At 40.7% G+C, this 21,038-nt stretch overlaps 1 protein-coding gene across 1 annotated transcript in view; it reads left to right on the forward strand.

Moving 5' to 3' along the window:
• Window positions 1–4,447: 4,447 nt before the first annotated feature.
• LOC307263075 (serine/threonine-protein phosphatase 4 catalytic subunit B) overlaps window positions 4,448–21,038 on the forward strand; it is a 43,843-nt gene continuing 27,252 nt past the window's right edge. The window contains exons 1-2 of the mRNA XM_080044113.1: window positions 4,448–4,568; window positions 5,247–5,497. Of these exons, the coding sequence (XP_079900239.1) occupies window positions 5,388–5,497 (110 nt within the window). The 5' untranslated portion in view covers window positions 4,448–4,568; window positions 5,247–5,387. The remainder of the gene's footprint in view (window positions 4,569–5,246; window positions 5,498–21,038) is intronic.

The following is a 21,038-nucleotide window of genomic DNA, read 5'->3' on the forward strand; positions in this document are numbered from 1 at the left end:
AAGCATCACAACCTCTAACTTTAGTGACCATGCCTTAAACACAAGCACCAACCCCACAAACACAAAATATGCTTTGCACTGTGTTTTAAATTCTCCAAAACACTTCTTGCAAAACACTACGCACAGTTTTTTACATAAGACACAATGTTCAAAAATGAAATCTCCTGCAATCATTGGGAAAACATTTTGGAAAATCACACAGACTCACACACATGAAATATACAAAATAAAACTAATTGAATACAAATCAGTGTGAGCCTTATCACTACAAATACACCTCTGGTTAGCTCAGCTTCTGTGTGAGACAGTAAGAGTCAGGGGAAGAGGACAAGAGAGAGCAGCAGGAGGACAAGGACAAAGAAGGCAACAGGCGGAGACAGGTTCACTATAGTGGACCATGTTATAGATCATGGCCTAACAATATAGGAGCATGGGCAGAAAGTCCAGCCCAACTACACAATAGCTCAATAATTAGGTAATTTAGACTGGATATCAGGAATATTTTCGCTGTTGGTTCTCAAAGGATGACATTGCATGTGATGTCGATGAGGCAATGTGGCCAGACGTAAACAGGAGGCGGTATCCAAGGCAAGGCAAGTTTATTTATATAGCACAATTCAAACACAAGGCCACTCAAAGTGCTTTACAGGGGCAAGATTAAAATACATAAAACACATTAGAAGACATTTAAAAGCGAATGAAAAGAAGTAAAACATTTAAATTAAATAAAAAGTACAGGTTAAAATGGAAACAGAAAAGTCTTCAGACTCGATTTAAAAGAACTGAGGGTTGCAGCAGACCTCAAGTTTTCTGGGAGTTTGTCAGATATTTGGTGCATAAAAACTAAAAGCTGCTTCTCCGCGTTCAGTCCTAACTCTTGGGACTGTAAGTAAACCTGTCCCAGACGACCTAAGGGCTCTGGGCGGTTCATAACGTATCAGCAGATCAGTAATGTATTTTGGCGCTAAACCATTTAGTGCTTTATAAACCAACATCAGTATTTTGAAATCAGTTCTTTGAGTGACAGGAAGCAAGTGTAAAGACCTCAGAACTGGGGTAATGTGATCCACTTTTTTGGTCCTAGTGAGGACTCGAGCAGCAGCGTTCTGAATTAGCTGAAGCTGTCTGATAGATTTTTTTGGAAGGCCTGCAAGGACACTGTTACAGTAGTCAAGTCTACTAAAGATAAATGCATGGACAAGTTTTTCTAAATCTTGCTGAGACATAAGTCCTTTAATTATTGATATGTTTTTAAGGTGGTAGTATGCTGACTTATTAATTGATTTAATGTGTTTCTTGAAATTCAAGTCGGAGTCTATGACAACACCAAGATTTCTGGCTTGGTGTGTGGTTTCTAGCATATAGATGTAAGCTGTGCGCTGACTTTTAATTGTTCATCTTTGGCACCAAAGACAATTACTTGATGATCTCAGTCAGCTCTGTTTTTATTGTGGAGAGAAAGAAGAGACGGCCAAGGAGAGAGAGGAAGGATCTCCAAGTGCCACCACAGACTGGGTAAGATTTTAGGATAAGTTTTTGCATTAAGAGCTTAGTCAGAGTATCGCCTGAGTTTGAGGCTCAGGTATCAGGCAGAGGGCAGAATGTTAACAACGGCAACTGAGAGCAGTCTAAATACACATGGCCTATGTTTGAGTCTCAATCTTTAACAGCTGTAGTATGGTTTACAAAATATCCTAAAAGGTATATGATGTATTTATGTAGAAGTATGGGGTTTAAAAATGTCCTAAATCAATCAAAAGATCTCAAAATGTTGCAAAGCGGGAATTAGTATTCAATGGATTGCTTCTTTTCTGACATTGCAAATTTAAAATTCTCAAACTAATAGTACATTTTTTTTCCTAAAGTGTTTCAGTGTACTAGAAAATATTCTAAATAATTTCAGCATTTGAAGTTTTTAACTTGCTGTGGTAACCCTGTTTCAGTGTGATGTAATCCACAGTGTCTTTATGACATATACACACATATATGTTTTATTCCACTTGACTGTTATGGTTCAATGTATCCTAGCCTTTTAAATACCAACCTGCTTTTGCAAAAGACTAATAAATAGAAACTTTTCAATATGACCTTGTTTCAGATCCAGTGTGACGAGTGTGAGCGGTGGTATCACCACAGCTGTGTTGGATCAAAGGATGGTGGGGCAGTGTACAGCTGTTTGGCATGCAACGACTTATAAATCCTGCACCCAGCACCCAGCTCAGTGCTGACAACATCCGTGGCTATCGGCCCGACCCGAAGAGGCCAGTGGCTGATTCCCATGGGGCCATGTTTGCAAGGAGCACTGGTCTCCTGTGTGCACACCGTGCACTGAAATAACACACACACACACACACACACACACACACACACACACACTTTCACAAGATTTCCCCTCATGAGTGAGTGGTTGCACCAGAAAAACTCATATTTTGAAATAAAGACAGAGGTATTAAAATGGGTAAATTTGACTATTCTCTTTAATTTTACCAAGTGTAGTAATGTAGTAAGTAATGCCAGAGGATGATAAATGCACTCAAAACAATATTTTGATGTTTAACTCACTATTAAGGTAGTTAGAGCACGGTCACACATTCTGACAGCTCTTGTCAGATATGGTGACCCCTTACTAGTTTGGCTCTTTGATGACACCAAAGAAAATTACATGTGTCCTGATTAATGCAATAGGATGATAAATGCACTCAAAACAATATTTTGATGTTTAACTCACTAATAAGGTAGTTAGAGCACGGTCACACATTCTGACAGCTGTCAGATATGGTGACCACTGACCCCATACTGGCTCTGTGATGACACCAAAGAAGAATACATGTGTCCTGATTAATGCAATAGGATGACAGAGCACCTGAATTTTTTTTTTTTTAATGCTTTACTCATTTATGAAGAAGTTAGAGCACGGTCACACATTCTGACAGCTGTTATCAGAAATGGTGACCCAATAGTAGGCTAGTTGCTGGCTCTGTGATGACACCAAAGAAGAATACATGCATCCTGATTAATGCAATAGAATAACAAGAGCACCTGAAACATTTTTTTTAAATGATTTACTCATTCATGAAGAAGTTAGAGTAGGGTCACACATTCTGACGGCTGCTCCTTGTCGGATATGGTGACCACATAGTTACTTTCTATGTGATGACTTCAAATAAGATTACATGTGTCCTGATTAATGCAATAGGATGATAAATGCACTCAAAACAATATTTTGATGTTTAACTCACTATTAAGGTAGTTAGAGCACGGTCACACATTCTGACAGCTCTTGTCAGATATGGTGACCCCATACTAGTTTGGCTCTGTGATGACACCAAAGAAGAATACATGCATCCTGATTAATGCAATAGAATAACAGAGCACCTGAAAAACATTTTTTTAAATGGTTTACTCATTTATGAAGTAGTTAGAGTATAGGGTCACACATTATAACGCTGGTGGCTCTGTGCTGACTCCAAATAAGATGTCCAGATAACTGTAGCCCACTAGGATGACAAAGGTAGGCTACTCAAACAATGTTTTGATGGTGAAATAATTTATTTTTAAGTTAAATTGTACAGAAAATCACAGTCAAAATAGGCTCACTTTATGTAGCCTTTTATTTCATTTTAGCTTTACATTTTACTTATTTTCGGATACAGTCCGTTACTATGCTTTATTTTACCTTAACGTTTTATTCATTTTCGGACATACTCCGTTACTATGCCTGGCGTCGGTGTCCTCTTTCTACATAAAAGCAACAAACAGCGATTACTCATGCATCCATCTGCCGTTTTGAAGTTGTTTCGGAGACAGTGTGGGCTATCTTTCGTAGGTTACGCCAAGGGTTACGCCTGTGGCTGTAATGCAATGCACTTATCTTTACGTAGGTTACGTAGGCACTCTTCTTCGCCGTCACGTAAGGGCAAACAACATGCAGCATTTGCAGCAGCGCCCTCTAGGGTCACATATCCTGACAGGTCACAATTCTCGGTGCAACACCTGGCCCAGATTTTTTTATTTTTTTTTGTTTTCTAATTGAACCTCGTCGGCCCGGGTCGGCCCAAAAGGCCGCCGGCCCACCATGCCAGATGGTCAGTCCAGCCATGTACACCAGTCATACACATTCACACCAGGCAAGATCGGTCTAGCTCATGGACCCCAAATAGATACACCAGTAGCCCAGCCTATCATAACAATTATGGCCTAAATATTTAAATAGGCCTAGCAGAAGACAATTTGGACTGGAGGGGAATTTTTAATTCACCTTTTTCTTTATAATTTATTCCTAAACCTTATAAGGTTTTCCACAATGAATTAGCGTCTTGTCTATGAATCCTCTAAAAAAAATACAGGCCTTAAAACTAATTTCAACAGGTGAAATCACATGTAAACCGCAGCCTAGGCCAGAATGAACAATGCGCGTACCCTTTGCCGGAAGTTCCAGTCGTTAGTGTTCATGAGCACGGCAGGACAGAACCGGCAAAAACGGTACGGGGGAAGAAGAGGAGCCGGTGGACGGCGAAAAAACACTCAATCCATGGAATGAAACATACTCGTTTGTTTCTAGAAGTTCTGTGAGTTCTCACTTAACGATACTCGTTCGTGTTTGGTTAATTTAGTGGCGGCGTGTGAGTCGTGTATACTTGTCCTGTTAGCGTTGGCTAGCTTTCTTGCGAATTTAGCCGAGAAGCGCTGTCGCTGCCGTCTGTTCAAGTTACCCTGATGCCCCGACAGCCACGGTTAGCGAGCTAACTCATAGCATTTCGCCACCTAACCTCAATCAGTTTTATACTATTTTATAGGCACATGAAGTATGCGGAGATGTCTGGTACCAGTTGGCAGGCAATAGCGTTAACATTTGGAAAATGAATCCCAAACAAAATGGTTGGCTAAGTTATCAAAGAATCAGTTGCTCGCTGACGTCGTTAGCAGTGATCTAAGCTAAACGGCTAATGGTTAGCTTCCTCTGTCGCTACGCCCATAGGCCTCACATTTCTGGACGAATAAGTCCAGTTTTCTCCAATTTATTTTATGTTTGTTTTTGTTAACAAATGAAAAATGTATTATGCATTATCTACTATTGTGATCGAATAATTTGTTAGTTAAGAACCAGTTTGAGGAAACAAGTTTCCAAGTTACCAAGCGGTAAATGGTAACCGAACATGTTTCTCCGGTTACGTGAATGAAGTTGCGTTGTAGACCTTGTTTACTCAGGTTTGTTGTTGAATATCTTCACTGTACTCCTTCAACAGTTTCTTCTGCTGAACACCCTCATAAGAAGGGCCTGGAGTACAAGCTAGGCAGTACCCTGTCTGTCTGCTCTGCTGCCTGGAGAAGAAAGTCCGTTATTTCTGTGGGCCGTGTGTGACCATAGTGTGTGAGCAGCTCTCCCTATGTGTGTCACAATGGGGGACATCAGTGACCTGGACCGACAGATAGAGCAGCTCAGACGCTGTGAGCTCATCAAGGAAAACGAAGTCAAAGCACTGTGTGCTAAAGCCAGGTAATGAATTAACTCAGAAAATGCTAGTGATGCTCAATATACATTAGATTTCACCGTATTGAATGACTCATGCTAGATACATAAATTAATCTGGGTGACAAAAAGCCCACCATAAATACATCTAAGCAAATATTTAAAATAACTGAGCTGTGTCCAAATGGCATATTTCTTTAAAAGCTTAACTATCCTTAACCCTCCTATTGTACTGGGGTCAATTTGACCCCACAAGACATTTCTTTTTGCATGAAAATATGTTTTTAATTCAACAAATGGTCTGAAAATTACAGGGGTTGTTCAATACTATGCTTTTTATGATTAATATAAATTTGAAGTGTTTTGATCAAATTATGTGTTTTTTATTTAATTTAACAACACCTGTTGTCCTCTGGGGTCAAAATGACCACAATGGGGCAAAATGTCACACTATACTGCTTTTAACAGTGGAAATACCCCCCCACCCTTTTTTTTTTTTCTAACGGTACCCACACACATACAAACACACACGTGCACACACACCTACACGCACACACTTCACCAGCGCACACACATGCACATACATGAGCGCGCGCATGCACACACACATACACGCACGCATGTGCACTCCCCCCCCAAAACACACACAGACACAAACCTGTGCCTTTGATGTGTGGGGTCAAGCAATGTTTATGAAAACAAAACACAAACGGATAGTTTCTCGCAGACTGCACCATTTCAAACCTTAGTCTGAGACAGGCAGCATGATCAGTAGGCAGCAGGCTTTACCTTAGAGCAGTGGTTCTCAATGTGCGGCCCGCGGGCCAATGGCGGCCCGCAGAAACACATCTGGCGGCCTTCATTGAATTATGAATTATAATAATAATAATATTATTATTTATTTTTTTAATGCACGGAGGGGATGTGTCCCCCGTAACAGTACAGGGGTCGAAACACTTGAATATCCCTCCTAATTGTTTATATTCATTCCCCAATTATTTCAAACACCCCTACAGTGGACTGTACCATCTTAAACTTGCCGACGTTCGGCTTGCCTCTGCCTCTCGTTGCAGACGGCTGGTCAGCCTCCCGCAGTGCAGCAGGTAGTGTAGTGGTCCCAATGTAACTTGTTAGATAGTGAGCTTGTTAAGACCAATACGATGCACTTTCTCACCTTCAAGGTGAATTAGATTTGGTCAAGTGCCTAAGGATGGATGCTAACATTATCTGGTTTCTAACTCTTTTGCCTTAAGTTTAGCTAACAAGCTAACATTAGCTAGCTGCTGATAGCCATGGACCTATCTGCCTAGTTGACTGCTGATAGCCCACCCTGTTTATTTCCAATGTATAGCAGGGTTCGACATAACGTATAGCCCGATGGCCCGGGGCCAGTAAAATCATATGCAGGGCAAGTTGATTGGCCAGTCACTGTCCCGCCCGGGCCAGTGACTGGCCAATCACAGTTCAGTATCTTTTTGTAGACTACATCATGGTTCATTGAAATGCGCGTTCAGAGTCGTAATGAAAGCAGTGTTTATTTAAGACTCAATATAATAAACCTAATATAAAATATATTTTTTAATGAAAGGCCAGTGGACAACCGATGCGTGGGCGTTTTGACAGGCGGAGCAACAAGCGGTTGCACTCTCGCTCCGTTGGCAGAGCTGCCTACCGTCCGCCTGCGAGTCGACAAATCAATCGACTTACTCTGCCCCCTTTCTTTCTTCCCACAGCAGAGGTTGAGGTGCAGAAAATGATAACTGCGCTTTTCCTTTATCTGCCGCCGTAATGTTACAGTATTTGCATCAAAGCCCCAATGGTAATACAAATGAGAGGCGTTATTTAAACACTGTGAATGCGTCTCCGGTGATTGTGTCGGTTGTAGACAGAAACGAACGGAGGGACTCCGCTCACTGTACAGTTCCTATAGTCGCGCAGTTTGGCACTGTGTTTTCAGGCTCGAGACATTCAATCAGATCGCGGAAGTCTTTCCCATTGAAATCGCTAACGGGGAGAATATCCCCGGTTATTATTTTAGCCACAAACCACAGTTCATCTGCGCGGCGGCTCACTCGCTGGCGAGATCACACGGTGAAACGCTGCTGTGATCGGACGAAGGCATTGTGTGTTTCTAAGGTGATTTAACGTCATAGTCTTAGACGAGCGTTTAACTTATGCTGCATATTTTGCACTGCATTGTTTTTTATCAATAGTTTGAAAAAATGGTCCCACACCGGACTCTTATATGTGAAGCTGACACTTCATGGAGAAGTGACACTCCTGCAGCGCGCTCACGACCAGACGTGAACTCACATACACGGTGAAATCTCCCATTAAAAAACGGCATAACCCACTGATTTTCGGATTTCTATTCTATTTTTAAAGTCAACTTGAGCGCAAGTGGAAAACCGGTCATTCGGTCGACACATTCACATCCCTAATGCATATAGAGAAAGTAATAAAAACAGCCTACCACACAACAAAAAATGATCAGACCTTCATCTCTTATTTTTTTTTATGTTTGAACATGACTTCTGCAGGTGAACTATTCATTAAACTGCCCAAATTCAAGAATAAAAACAACCATCAAACTACTGGACTTTAAAATACTGGCCGACCCCTTCAACATACTTTCAGTTGTAGGCTTCTAATTCAATATGTTTGCCTGGTTTTATATTATGTGTATGAGCAATATCAACATTTCATATAATTAACTAAAAGAAAAATAACCAAATCTAAAGGGAATATCTATACTGTTACAGTATAGATATTCCCTTTAGATCTGGTTATCTTTCTTTATTTTTCTAATACAGGTATTATAATTATTGACACTAAATTATGAAGAAAAAAAAAGTGTGTGCAGGGCCAGTGAAAATATACAAGGGGCCAGTAAAACTCGGATCCACTGGCCCGGCGGGCCAGTAGGAAAAAAAAGTTATGTTGAACCCTGTATAGTGTTATAATAGTTAACACTGCTGCTGCATCATGAGCAGTGAGTCCTACAAGAGAACACTCCAAAAGGTGATACGTTTTCAATGTGCAGAATGTTTTGAACAATAAAGTAGAATAAATATTTGAATGCAATACAGAATGCCTCAGTGCCTTACTGATTTATATTCCATTATATTTGCGTCACTGGGAGCTAGTTCTCTTTTCCTTAACATGTCCACCATAAATATATACAGAAGGCACAAATTACTGCATAAAAATTAACCAGAATGCACAAAATGAAGTGTTTGAAACAAAAAAATTTCTGGGGGACTACCCCTAGACCCCAGCTTATAATGTCCCGTCCCCCCAATGTTGAAATGAAACCTAGCCCTTCATTTATTAATTAAAATATGTTAATTACACATTACTGGATCCAGACCAATACATGTAAACTGTAAAGACGCAACCTGGTCATTGAAATGATTTCAGTTTTTTCCAGTTTTTTCTTTCGGCGGCCCTCGGTTCAATGTTGGGTTCCTAAATTGACCCTCGGCAGGGCTCAACGCTAAGGTTTTTTTTCACTTGCCCGGTCGGGCAAGTGGGTCTGAATTCTACTTTCCCAAAGTAAATTTTTACTGGCCCCTGTATAAAAATGTTTTTATTAGAGGTGTACAAATATTTGTTATATTCGCTCTTTATTTACAATGTATAAACACATCATGGACAGTGTTATAGATGAGTTAAGGATCATACTGAAAGTGGAAGCTATTATTCAAATATTATTTGAGTTGGAACATTTGTAATTTTTTAGTTTCTTAACCGACAATAACTGCAAATGAGACGTGTTTTATGCAAAAAAAACATTGGTCACAAAAATGTTTTTTTCTTGTACCTTATTCTTTTTACAACAGCAATTCTTTAAAACTTTTTTCTGTAAGACATTTTTTTAGGCCTACATCAATCTGTTTTAAAAAAAATTTATTATTATTATTATTATTCAAAATCTTGACTTTTGGCTAAGGACAGGCTGTTTTGAACACTTTTCCAATAGCCTAGTATCAAGCTTCCACTGCCTCCTGGTATGTGAAGTGACACCTCTGGTCCATTTAGAGATGTTCCTCTGCTAACTGTTGCTGAGGCCTGTTTCAGGTAGCTGGTTTTGAGGCAACCCAGAGTTTGTTCGCTCTGAGTTGGTGGAAACTCTGGGTTTTCCGTTTCAGGTAGCAGGTTCAGCGCAACCGAGGGTCAGTTACTGCGGCAACATATGCCGTGGGTCTAACCTGCTCGGGAGGTGGTTAGACCTACCCTGAGTTTGTTTTCACTTTACGCTGCAGCTCCGACTGAAGAAAGAGTGTCACTGTCACACGCGTCCCTGTACAGTTTGAAGCAAAATCACTGCATAGAAATCTCCATCGGGATGTTTTTATCATTTCCTGATGATTTTACGTTTGACCGATCATTTATCTGATCAGCCTTGTTCTCAGCCCTCGGTCCGTTCATAGGCGGCCACCTTACACATCGTGACATGCTCTACATTCTGATTAATAAACCTATTTGTATTGTAGCCTATGTTTTTTAACGTCTGTGCCACTGAACAGATTTATGTCAGGTGGATTCATGTAACGCTGCGGCTGCACGCGATCGTTATAGTTCACTTGTGCGATCCTAAAGTCACAGACGAGCCTCGTTAAATAGCCTAATATGAATATAAAAATTATATAATAATTTAAACTGTGATCACTTGAGGAAAATGGATCTGGTAATAAATCAATCAGGCGCTTCAATGGAAACTGTCACCTAATGTGTCTTGACGTTAATGTCTTTCACTCCCCATTTAAAAGAAGCGACAGTCTGTTCTGTTTACTGCACAGTAGTCTATTAGGCTATAGCTTGCCAACATAATTATACAGCTAATATAAAACACTGTCAGCTGTGCCGCGCCAGCTTTATTACTTTACAGCTGATATGCGTAACTTTTTAAAATAGACTATGGCTTCTCATACGGAAGCGAAATTATTATCTTGACAAAAAATGTTTGCTCTGTTTTTTTCTGAATTGCCGCGTAGATTAGATCAGAGTTATGAGACAATATCCCTGTTAATTCTTCTCCATAGGCTACCATAAGCTCATTCGTTAATATTTCTAACTCAGTGGGAGGAGCGGAGATTTCTTTTTTTCTTTTTTGAGAAGTGGAGAAGTGGGAGGATCAAGCATTTGTTTCTTCTGTTTCCATGGCAGGGTTCAACATAACTTTTTTTTCCTACTGGCCCGCTGGGCCAGTGGATCCGAGTTTTACTGGCCCCTTGTATATTTTCACTGGCCCTGCACACACTTTTTTTTTCTTCATAATTTAGTGTCAATAATTATAATACCTGTATTAGAAAAATAACCAGATCTAAAGGGAATATCTATACTGTAACAGTATAGATATTCCCTTTAGATTTGGTTATTTTTCTTTTAGTTAATTACATGAAATGTTGATATTGCTCATACACATAATATAAAACCAGGCAAACATATTGAATTAGAAGCCTACAACTGAAAGTATGTTGAAAGAGTCGGCCAGTATTTTAAAGTCCAGTAATTTGATTATTGTTTTTATTCTTGAATTTGGGCAGTTTAATGAATAGTTCACCTGCAGAAGTCATGAAGTCATGTCATTTGATGTTTTTGCATTGAATATTTTGTTTGTATTGTTTTGAATTTGTTTTGACTCGACGTCATTGAAAATGAGGGTCACCCCTCAATTGGTCTCTCGAGGATAAATAAGTCAAATGAAAAAATGAAAAAATGTTCAAACATAAAAAAAAATAAGAGATGAAGGTCTGATCATTCTTTGTGGTGTGTTAGGCTGTTTTTATTACTTTCTCTATATGCATTAGGGATGTGAATGTGTCGACCGAATGACCGGTTTTTCACTTGCGCTCAAGTTGACTTTAAAAATAGAATAGAAATCCGAAAATCAGTGGGTTATGCCGTTTTTTTAATGGGAGATTTCATTCATCTGGTCGTGAGCGCGCTGCAGCCTGCAGGAGTGTCACTTCTCCATGAAGTGTCAGCTTCACATAAGAGTCCGGTGTGGGACCATTTTTTCAAACTATTGATAAAAAAAAATGCAGTGCAAAATATGCAGCATAAGTTAAACGCTCGTCTAAGACTATGACGTTAAATCACCTTAGAAACACACAATGCCTTCGTCCGATCACAGCAGCGTTTCACCGTGTGATCTCGCCAGCGAGTGAGCCGCCGCGCAGATGAACTGTGGTTTGTGGCTAAAATAATAACCGGGGATATTCTCCCCGTTAGCGATTTCAATGGGAAAGACTTCCGCGATCTGATTGAATGTCTCGAGCATGGTCTCGAGCCTGAAAACACAGTGCCAAACTGCGCGACTATAGGAACTGTACAGTGAGCGGAGTCCCTCAGTTCGTTTCTGTCTACAACCGACACAATCACCGGAGACGCATTCACAGCGTTTAAATAACGCCTCTCATTTGTGTTACCATTGGGGCTTGGATGCAAATACTGTAACATTAAAGATAAAGGAAAAGCGCAGTTATCATTTTCTGCACCTCAACCTCTGCTGTGGGAAGAAAGAAAGGGGGCAAAGCAAGTCGATTGATTTGTCGACTCGCAGGCGGACGGTAGGCAGCTCTGCCAACGGCGCGAGAGTGCACCCGCTTGTTGCTCCGCCTGTCCGCCCACGCATCGGTTGTCCACTGGCCTTTCATCAAAAAATATATTTTATATTAGGTTTATTATATTGAGTCTTAAATAAACACTGCTTTCATTCCGACTCTCAACGCGCATTTCAATGAACCATGATATAGTCTACAAAAAGATACTGAACTGTGATTGGCCAGCCACTGGCCCGGGCGGGACAGTGACTGGCCAATCAACTTGCCCTGCATATGATTTTACTGGCCCCGGGCCATCGGGCTATACGTTATGTCGAACCCTGCATGGTGAATCATGTTATCAGCGATCCATTGACGATGGCTTTTACGCACACGCTCCACCCAGAGTGAACGCGCTCAGAGTTGATAAACCCAACGCCGATCCACTGTTCTGAAACCGAAAACCCAGAGTTAATTATCAACCCAGAGTATGTAAAACCAGCTACCTGAAACAGGCCTCTGATGTTTGTGTTGACCTGCACACATTAAACTGGTAGTAGGCTACTAGCAGCAGCTAACGTTAGCATCCTAGCTAAACTACTACTAGATTCACTTTGGATGCATTTAAAAAACGCGGATATTTTTTCTGCTTTTCAGACGGCTGGGGTCTACTTATTTAGGCCTACTCGTTGGCTTTTGTACTTTCTGTCACACCAACGTAACGCGTGTAGTTCTCTTTCCTATCTCTCTGACTGTGTGTGTGTGAGACGCGCGGCGCACCAGTTTTATGCCGAGATGTGTGTGTGTGTGTTTCGGCGGTGGAGCCCCGCCCCCCTTCACTAAACGGAGCAGAGGAGAGAGATGCAACGCACCAACTACTCGCACATAAATTAGATAAGTAACATAGGCCTAAGCGTTTATTTAATAATAAGCACCAGTTATATGAAAAAATACCGTGGATAGATGAATTTTATTTGGCGCTATAAAAAAATAAAAATATTATTATTATAATTTTTTTTTCAATAATTTCGGAAAAACTCCAGGTTGCCCGTTCGGGCAAGTGGGTTGTCATAGTTACTGGCCCGACGTGGCGTTTTACTTGCCCCGGGACGTCGGGCAATCCTTATTGTTGAGCCCTGCCCCGGCTATCAAAAGTTTGAGAACCCCTGCCTTAGAGGCTTGTGAGCTCATTTTGAACCAAGTTCAACAAAATGCAATTAAGTGAATCTGCAAAGATCACTCCATAACTACCTGTCTCGCATGCAAATGAGGGACAAATCGAGGGTGATTCACTTCTAAAAAGTTAATTTTTTTTTAAGTTTTACGTGTTGTAATGTTAATTATGTCAGCTAATGAGTTAGGATAAAGTTGAGTAAAAACTGAAACTGAGGTTAGTGATTATTTATGCTTTTTGCCTTAGAAACAGTCAAACCAGGCGAGAACTAGTCTGGCATGACCACTTCCGCCAGCGTCTATTCGCTTGCGTCGAAAAGCAACGCAGCCCTGACGCAGCCCCCTCCTTTTCCAGTTGCTGGCTTTCCCCTATTGTGATCCCCCTCAAATTCGGAAACAATTCGCTCACAGTCAACCCGTGTGCTTATGTGCAGCGCGCTCTCACACACACACACACACACACACACACACACACACACACACACACACACACACACACACACACACACACACACACACACACACAGAGGGTGTGAGAAGTCACATTACTGTAGACAGAAATAAAGTGTGGCTATACTTCGGGATAATAATATTGGCGGCGGCGGTCCGGGACGCAGCCTAGCTTAGCCTAGCCTAGCTGTCCAACTTCATTGTACAACTACCCCCGGGCAGAAATACCCTCATAAACTCTGGAAAATGAAGTGTGGGGGTTTGAATTGAGCACCGGACCTTATAACCAGCTAGATTAAGATCCGCCGTGCGGCCGTTCCCTTTCTTTGGTGAGGGACTAAGCAGCGGTGTTTTAGCGACGGGGAAAGATTCCAACGGCTTCCACTATCACCTAGCAACTCTTACGGCTACTTGCTGCAGTTGGTGTAGCGCTCACAACGTCAAAACCCTGTTCTGCCTGTAAACAGACGGACTACGGCTCTGACTACAGCGATAGGAGGTGGTGACATAAGTTCTCGAATGCTAAAAATTCTACTCGACCGCCGTAGCCGTCCTCTCAACCGCCGATGATAATGTTACCAGAGATAACACTACGTGGCTAGTTAACTCCGGTTAAGTTATCCCGTGAGCTCCTCGGGGGCTAAAGTGTATGGTGTCTTGACATGCTGGTTAGAAAGCAACACACTATGTATATTCCTTTTGTCTTTAATAGTTTTTGTGTGGCGTTTGCGGGTTTAGCCATTTCTCTGACAGTCTCTGGACGTGAAGACGTTCCATCAAAATAAGTCCCCCCCCGGCACTATTTTGCAGGACACCGCTGCTGCTTCCCGGGGTTAGCCCCGCCCTAGATGATTGTGATTGGTTTAAACAAATACAAACAGGCTAGTCCAGTTTCCCCCGATTTCCCCACCCGAATAGACGGCTCTAAACAGAGTGCTTCCAGACCATACTACGTGCTGTAGTTTGGTCTGGCTTTGCGAGACTAGGCGAGAACTGACCCTGCCTGGTTTGACTGTCTAAATAAAAAAATGCATACTTGTATACAAACAATGTCTGTTGGCCCTAAATTCAAAAACTAAGGGAAATATTTGTGGTAATAGGTTGGGACTCAAGTCAGACTAAAGGTGTAACACAAAATTTATTGATAATTTATACTTTATAGGCTATAAAAAAAAGCCGAACCGGGCGGGGTCATTTTGACCCCAGAGAATCAAGGGTGTTTGTATTTGCTCCTATTAAAAAAAATATAAGTGATTCAAAAACTTTTTCTTCACTAAACTTTGACAAGCCAATCTCTAATAAGTCATATAGTCAAAATCATGTTAGGGATTTTTTTTTTTTTTAATCGAAAAAATTGTATATTTTTATGTAAACGAGGTCCGTTGGCCTGGAATTAAAAAATTAGGGGAAATATTTGTGATAATGGGTTGGACTGAGGTCAGACTAAAGGTGTAACACAAAAATAATTGACAATTTATACTTAAGGCTTTAAAAAAACACCAAACTGTTTGGGGTCAAAATGACCCCAGAGGACCATGGGTGTAAGGCAGACGGGAGTACATTACAAGGGTTAAGAAGATGCCAGTCCGGAAATGGATTTTTCACTGGCTGATGCTATATTTAGCGAGCAGGTCGGACGATATCTTTACTTAAAATAATAATAATATAAACTTTAAATAAATGTAGACACAGAATTTAAAAAAAATTAAATGTTCTAATGCATATGGCCTTTCCTGGTGTTGGCTCTCTAAAATACTTCCATAAAATACTTCTGGATTTCTTTCCAGTAGGGGTGGGCGTAGGGGTGTACGGTATAAACGGTATAGAAGGTAAACCGGTATGAAGTTGCGCTATGATATGAATTTTGACTCTACCGTGTCACCGGTATAGCAGTTGTAAAGCAGTGATGAGGCTACCACACAATGAATGCGGGCGGCCGCTGCGTCATCGTCAGCCAGCACGTGCCCAATACATCCATGACAATGCTGCTAGATCCCGTGTCATTCACAACAATAAATTGTAGTAGAGGAAACTGGTGGATGTACTGTTACCGTGCTGATCGGCTAATATCAATAGTTTTACTTCAGAAGTGTCGGCCAAAACACCGCCCAAAATGTCAGAATATGAAGCATGAGACGAGGAGTAAGGATTTATCCGCTGTTTATTTCCGTCTTTAACATGCACAGCAGCATACAGATCCCGGGAAAAGAACAATAGCAATACACTCGTGATGAGACATTAAACAGCTGTTGCGACCGGCGAATCGCGGCCGTTTATAACGTGCATAAATTATAACTTCAGCTATTACAGCGATCTGGAAACTCCACGTAGCCTACTTACTCACACCAAAGGCGATGCAAAACATACTCGGGGAAAGCACGTTTCAACCGTGGAATGATAGTTTACTGCAGCAACTTGCACGCTCACACAACTGAGGGAGAAAGAAAAGGAAACTTCACTTAACAGAGGCTCCGGCTGACTGACGTCACGGCTGCTAACTGTTATGTCATCCACACTGAACAACTCGCATCTTAAAACACAATAAGAAAATGACAAAGACTGTAACCTATAAACTTTGGGGCCTTTTCTACAGTAATGCATTGCATTGTCATTCAGAAAAAAATAAAATAAATAAATACATTTTTTATAAAGAGCGATCAGTTTTTCATACTGCGACCGTGAGCGAATGTTGAACACTTTTTTACGCGCGCCTCAAGACGGTCGGGCTCGTTCTCGTCACTCACAGCCCAGTGAGAAATGCTCATCCAGTCATGACATAAAGAGCGATCAGTCTGTCAAACCACAAACGTGAGCGAGTGATGAACACTTGCGCGCGACTAGAGAGGGTCAGGCTGCGCTCCTCACTCACAGCCCGGTGAGAAATGCGTCCTTGCGAAGAAGCTTGTCCACTAGGATGGGCATTTAAAATGTTATATACGTGTACAAAACGGATAAAATAAAGTTTAAATATTTTAATGCCAGTGCAATAAACCGAGCGTTGTGTCAAAAAGCAACTGCAAATAACTGCCACCTGTGTTCTCCACAGCACCGCGCAGCTGAACACGGTCTCTCCTTTCTCCAGAACATTGTCAGGAATATAACTGTCCAATAATTTCAAAGCAGATGATAAAATTACGTTTATAAAAAGGGGAGATGACACCTGTTACTCTCAGTTAGTAATGAGTAGCCTAGACTCCAGGTGAGCATGCAAGGTGCTCTCCGCTTGGAAAGAAAAGTAAAGAAGAAGCAAGGCTTACTTCAGGCACATTCGCTCTGAGCCAACAATAGTTAAGAAGCCTTCAATAGGGAACATGGGGATAAGATTCAAAAACCGACCGGTGTAACGTTCCGTAAATGAGGAATTAGTCGCGGTAATTATTCACGGACACGGAGTGAGCATTACTCGGTTGGATATACAACTATCTGCTTTGGTGAGTTGTTTATATGTATTTAAATTGTATGACAATCATTTAATATTATTTGCTGGCCTTCGTATTTTAAATTGTGACTTAGGCTATTTTTTTGTTACAACTACAGCCCACGCTTTTTTTCTCTTTTTTTTTCTCCCGAACGCAGACCTACTCGATCGGATTAAATTGTTGCCCGTCTATTTAAGTACTTTCAGTGAGGAAAATGTGTTTTAAACTTGTGGGAATAAATCCTTAATATCATATGGCAACTGTGACTGTTTCACAATATGCATTGAGCGCTTTATTGCGGTGAATTGTTGTTCTGTAGACAGATGCGTTGCGTTCTAAAAATAGAAAAAAGTTTAACGAGGAATCGATTGATCCTCGAGGAATGCAAGCGATCACACGAGTAGTGAAAACACTCGTGCCCATCCCTAGTAGCTATTGCACTAAATGGTAACACTTGAATACGTTATGCAAATATGCAACTTGTTTGTTGAAATGTTAATAAATGGGAGATTCCTCAAGCAGCCATCTCTTTCCCGACAATCCCCTCTGTGCACGAATTCTTACATATGGTAATTAAACATTATAACACCTGCGGCTTATAGTCCAGTGCGGCTTATATTGATTGTCCTACAATTTAAATACATATAAATAACTCACCAAAGCAGATAGTTGTAGGCCTATATCCAACCGCGTAATTCTCACTCCGTGTCCGTGAATAATTACCGCGACTAATTCCTCATTAACGGAACGTTACACCGGTCGGTTTTTGAATCTTATCCCCATGTTCCCTATTGAAGGCTTCTTAACTCTTGTTGGCTCAGAGCGAATGTGCCTGAAGTAAGCCTTGCTTCTTCTTTTCTTTCCAAGCGGAGAGCACCTTGCATGCTCACCTGGAGTCTACTCATTACTAACTGAGAGTAACAGGTGTTATCTCCCCTTTTTATAAACGTAACTTTATCATCTGCTTTGAAATAATTGGACAGTTATATTCCTGAAAATTTTCTGGAGAAGTAAGTAGAGACCGTGTTCAGCTGCGCGGTGCTGTGGAGAACACAGGCTGCGCTGTGGTGCCGGAGGTGGCAGTTATTTGCAGTTGATGTTTGACACAACGCTCAGTTTATTGCACTTGCATCAAAATATTTAATTTTGTTAAACTTTATTTTATCCGTTTTGTGCCGTTTTGTACATGTAAATAACATTTTAAAATAGGGGCGGCCGCGGCCCGCCGGCCTAAAGGCTACAGACACACACAAAAAAAAAAAAAGATTTTCCTCATCCACCAATCGAGTTCATTTGAAACGAGGAGTACTCGATTACTAACGCCCATCCCTAGTAGCTACAAAACATATACTGTGCTGTGTAATAACAGGGTCGAAAAATGGGGGAAAAGTCGCGGCTTATAGTCCGAAAATTACGGTACTTGTTAATATAAATTGTATTTATTTTATAAGCAATAGATGTCATATTAATACAAGAGTATTTGCCTACAGTAATAGTAAGTATTTTACCCCTTCAAAAGCATTCATTTAAAGATAAATTAATATACCGTTACCGTCTATGCTTCAAATAATACTGTGATATACAATTTAGACCATACCGTACAGCCCTAGGTGGGCGGTATTCCGGTGTCACGTTATGTCAATGTGGATTTTGCAATACCGTCATTACATCATGAACACATATACACGTTTTGGTTCGAGCGCTCACATGAAGTTAAGTTGCTAAAAAGCCCACGATGAACACACAGATAACGCACAGGACTGGACGAGAATTACTTTTGTAATAAAGCCTACAGTCTATGGGCTGGCTGAGCTACAGAGACGCATGTGCTACAGTGCAGCAGCTGAGCCTGAGAGTCTGATTGAATTAAGAGGTTCGGGCAATTTTGGCCATTTTTGCATACTTTTGATCCTTACTAAACTACTTTAATAAATGTTTATCATGCCAATGTTTGGTATCTTTCTGTATCTTTTTTTTTTCGTACTATATGATCATATTGGACCCAAAACCACACAAAGAAAACGTATTTCGAAAATATATAATTTTTTACTACACAATCATTCTAAACGATTTTTTTTGGAAGCTGAAAATAAATACATTATGGTAATGTAAAAGTTTGATTGAGGTGGCATCAACCTAAATACAAATGTTATGAAAAAATTAGGGCTGTCAAGCGATTACAATTTTTTATGTAATGAATTACAGGCTCTGTCAGGGTTTTTCCTGCATTCAAAAAATGTTGGCGCCCGCCAAAGGAATTTTAGCGCCCGCCAAAGGAAAATCCTCAGCGCCAAAGTGTTTTTTTTTTATATATATATAGATAAATAAATAAAAATCTACTTAAAACGGCTCCAAATGTGTTTCCATTTCCGCGCCATTCCAGTCATATTACTTGCAATCTCAGTTGTAAAAAAATAAATCAGGTCGGGGATAATCGTTATTAAACTATCATTGTTCCGCTCGCCGGGGCATGCAGGCTTATAAATGCAGCGCACCCTTTCAGCCGTGAGCTCCGCTCGGCCCCTCCCTCACCTGAGTTTAGCTATCGGCTCGTCCAGAGTATGAGGGAGATGTTGCGCATTGCCGGCTGTTTTGAAAAACTACTAGATGACGAGAATAAAGGTAAAACTAATTGTGTTGTCTGAAAACACTTCAGACTCACAACAGACTAAAATAATGTGCAAGATTTGTCACACGCGAGTAACGTGACATACGCGACCGAGAGAGAGAGAGAGAAAGAAAAGTGATATAGCCTACGACCTGATCTGCACCTCTAAACATCCCGACCAATTTGTTTATTCACTTTAAGTCGAATCATAGTGGTCTATGACCAAGCAATCAATGAATAAAAACACAGGAAGTTTAAAGCTCCTTGACTCCTGCCACCACAACTGTCAACACTACAATGCAACTGCCTATCCAGCCAGCTCCATGACATAAATAAATCATGCCCTTACATTCAATGCTAGCAAAAGACGTGCCCTATCAACACCATTTACAACTGGTTATTTTTATTTTGACATATTTTTTTTTAAATTATTAAAAATATGTTTCACTTATTTAGCCTATTTCTATTCTCTGTTTTCAGTTCAATTAGGCCTTTGTTTAAAGTCCAAAGTCATGGTGTTATTAGAAAAAAACCTTGTTAAAAGTAAAATAAATGCATAATGTTCTTAAATCAATGATTAACTGTCTTTAATAATCGTGATAACACAATGTGATTACTCAAAATAATCATGATTATGATTTTTTCATAATCGAGCAGCCCTACCTTCTTCCATGGTTTAGATCAATTAGAAACAATTAAAGTATTAGGCCTAAATAGGTAGGCCTAGTCATTATTAGTATTTTGACTTCATATATAGGTTGTTTATTGTGATTTCATAAGCGTCAGTGAGCTCCATGGTAACACAGTGATTGACAGGCTGACTGAAATGCTCTTGAGCTGGACAGAAACTCCCCTCTCCCAACCCAACACCCCTCTTAAAATACACAAACCGTTTGCCTTTACTGTCGCGACCCCAAAAAAAGTCGGTCGCGTACTGACCCCCCAAAGGCCCATTCTGAGCCAGGAAAAACCCTGTCTGTGATTAATTAATCTAAATTAATCGCATACCTATTATATATGTCACTTGTATGCTTGTTTATAAACAGCTGTATCCTACCGTTTGTTTCTCTCTCGCTCTCTCTCTCAAAACTTCTCTCTCCTCCCCTCAGCCAGGTTTCTACATGAAATAAAATTAGGAACTAGAGCCGAATGTTCTACTTAAAAACACAAAACAACAAGCAGGCTAAATGACAACTGTCTGTCTCTCACAACAGACAGCGCTGCACTGCCACAGATGCGCATAGCCTATGCCGACTCATTCACCATCGTCCTACTCATCGCCAAAAATATTGACACACACACACACACACACACACACACACACAAAAGAGGAACTAAGGCAGGCATAGTCTAGGAAGAGTTGACATGGG

Source organism: Ammodytes marinus, assembly GCF_949987685.1.
Source record: "Ammodytes marinus genome assembly, chromosome: 16".
Lineage (NCBI taxonomy): Eukaryota > Metazoa > Chordata > Actinopteri > Uranoscopiformes > Ammodytidae > Ammodytes > Ammodytes marinus.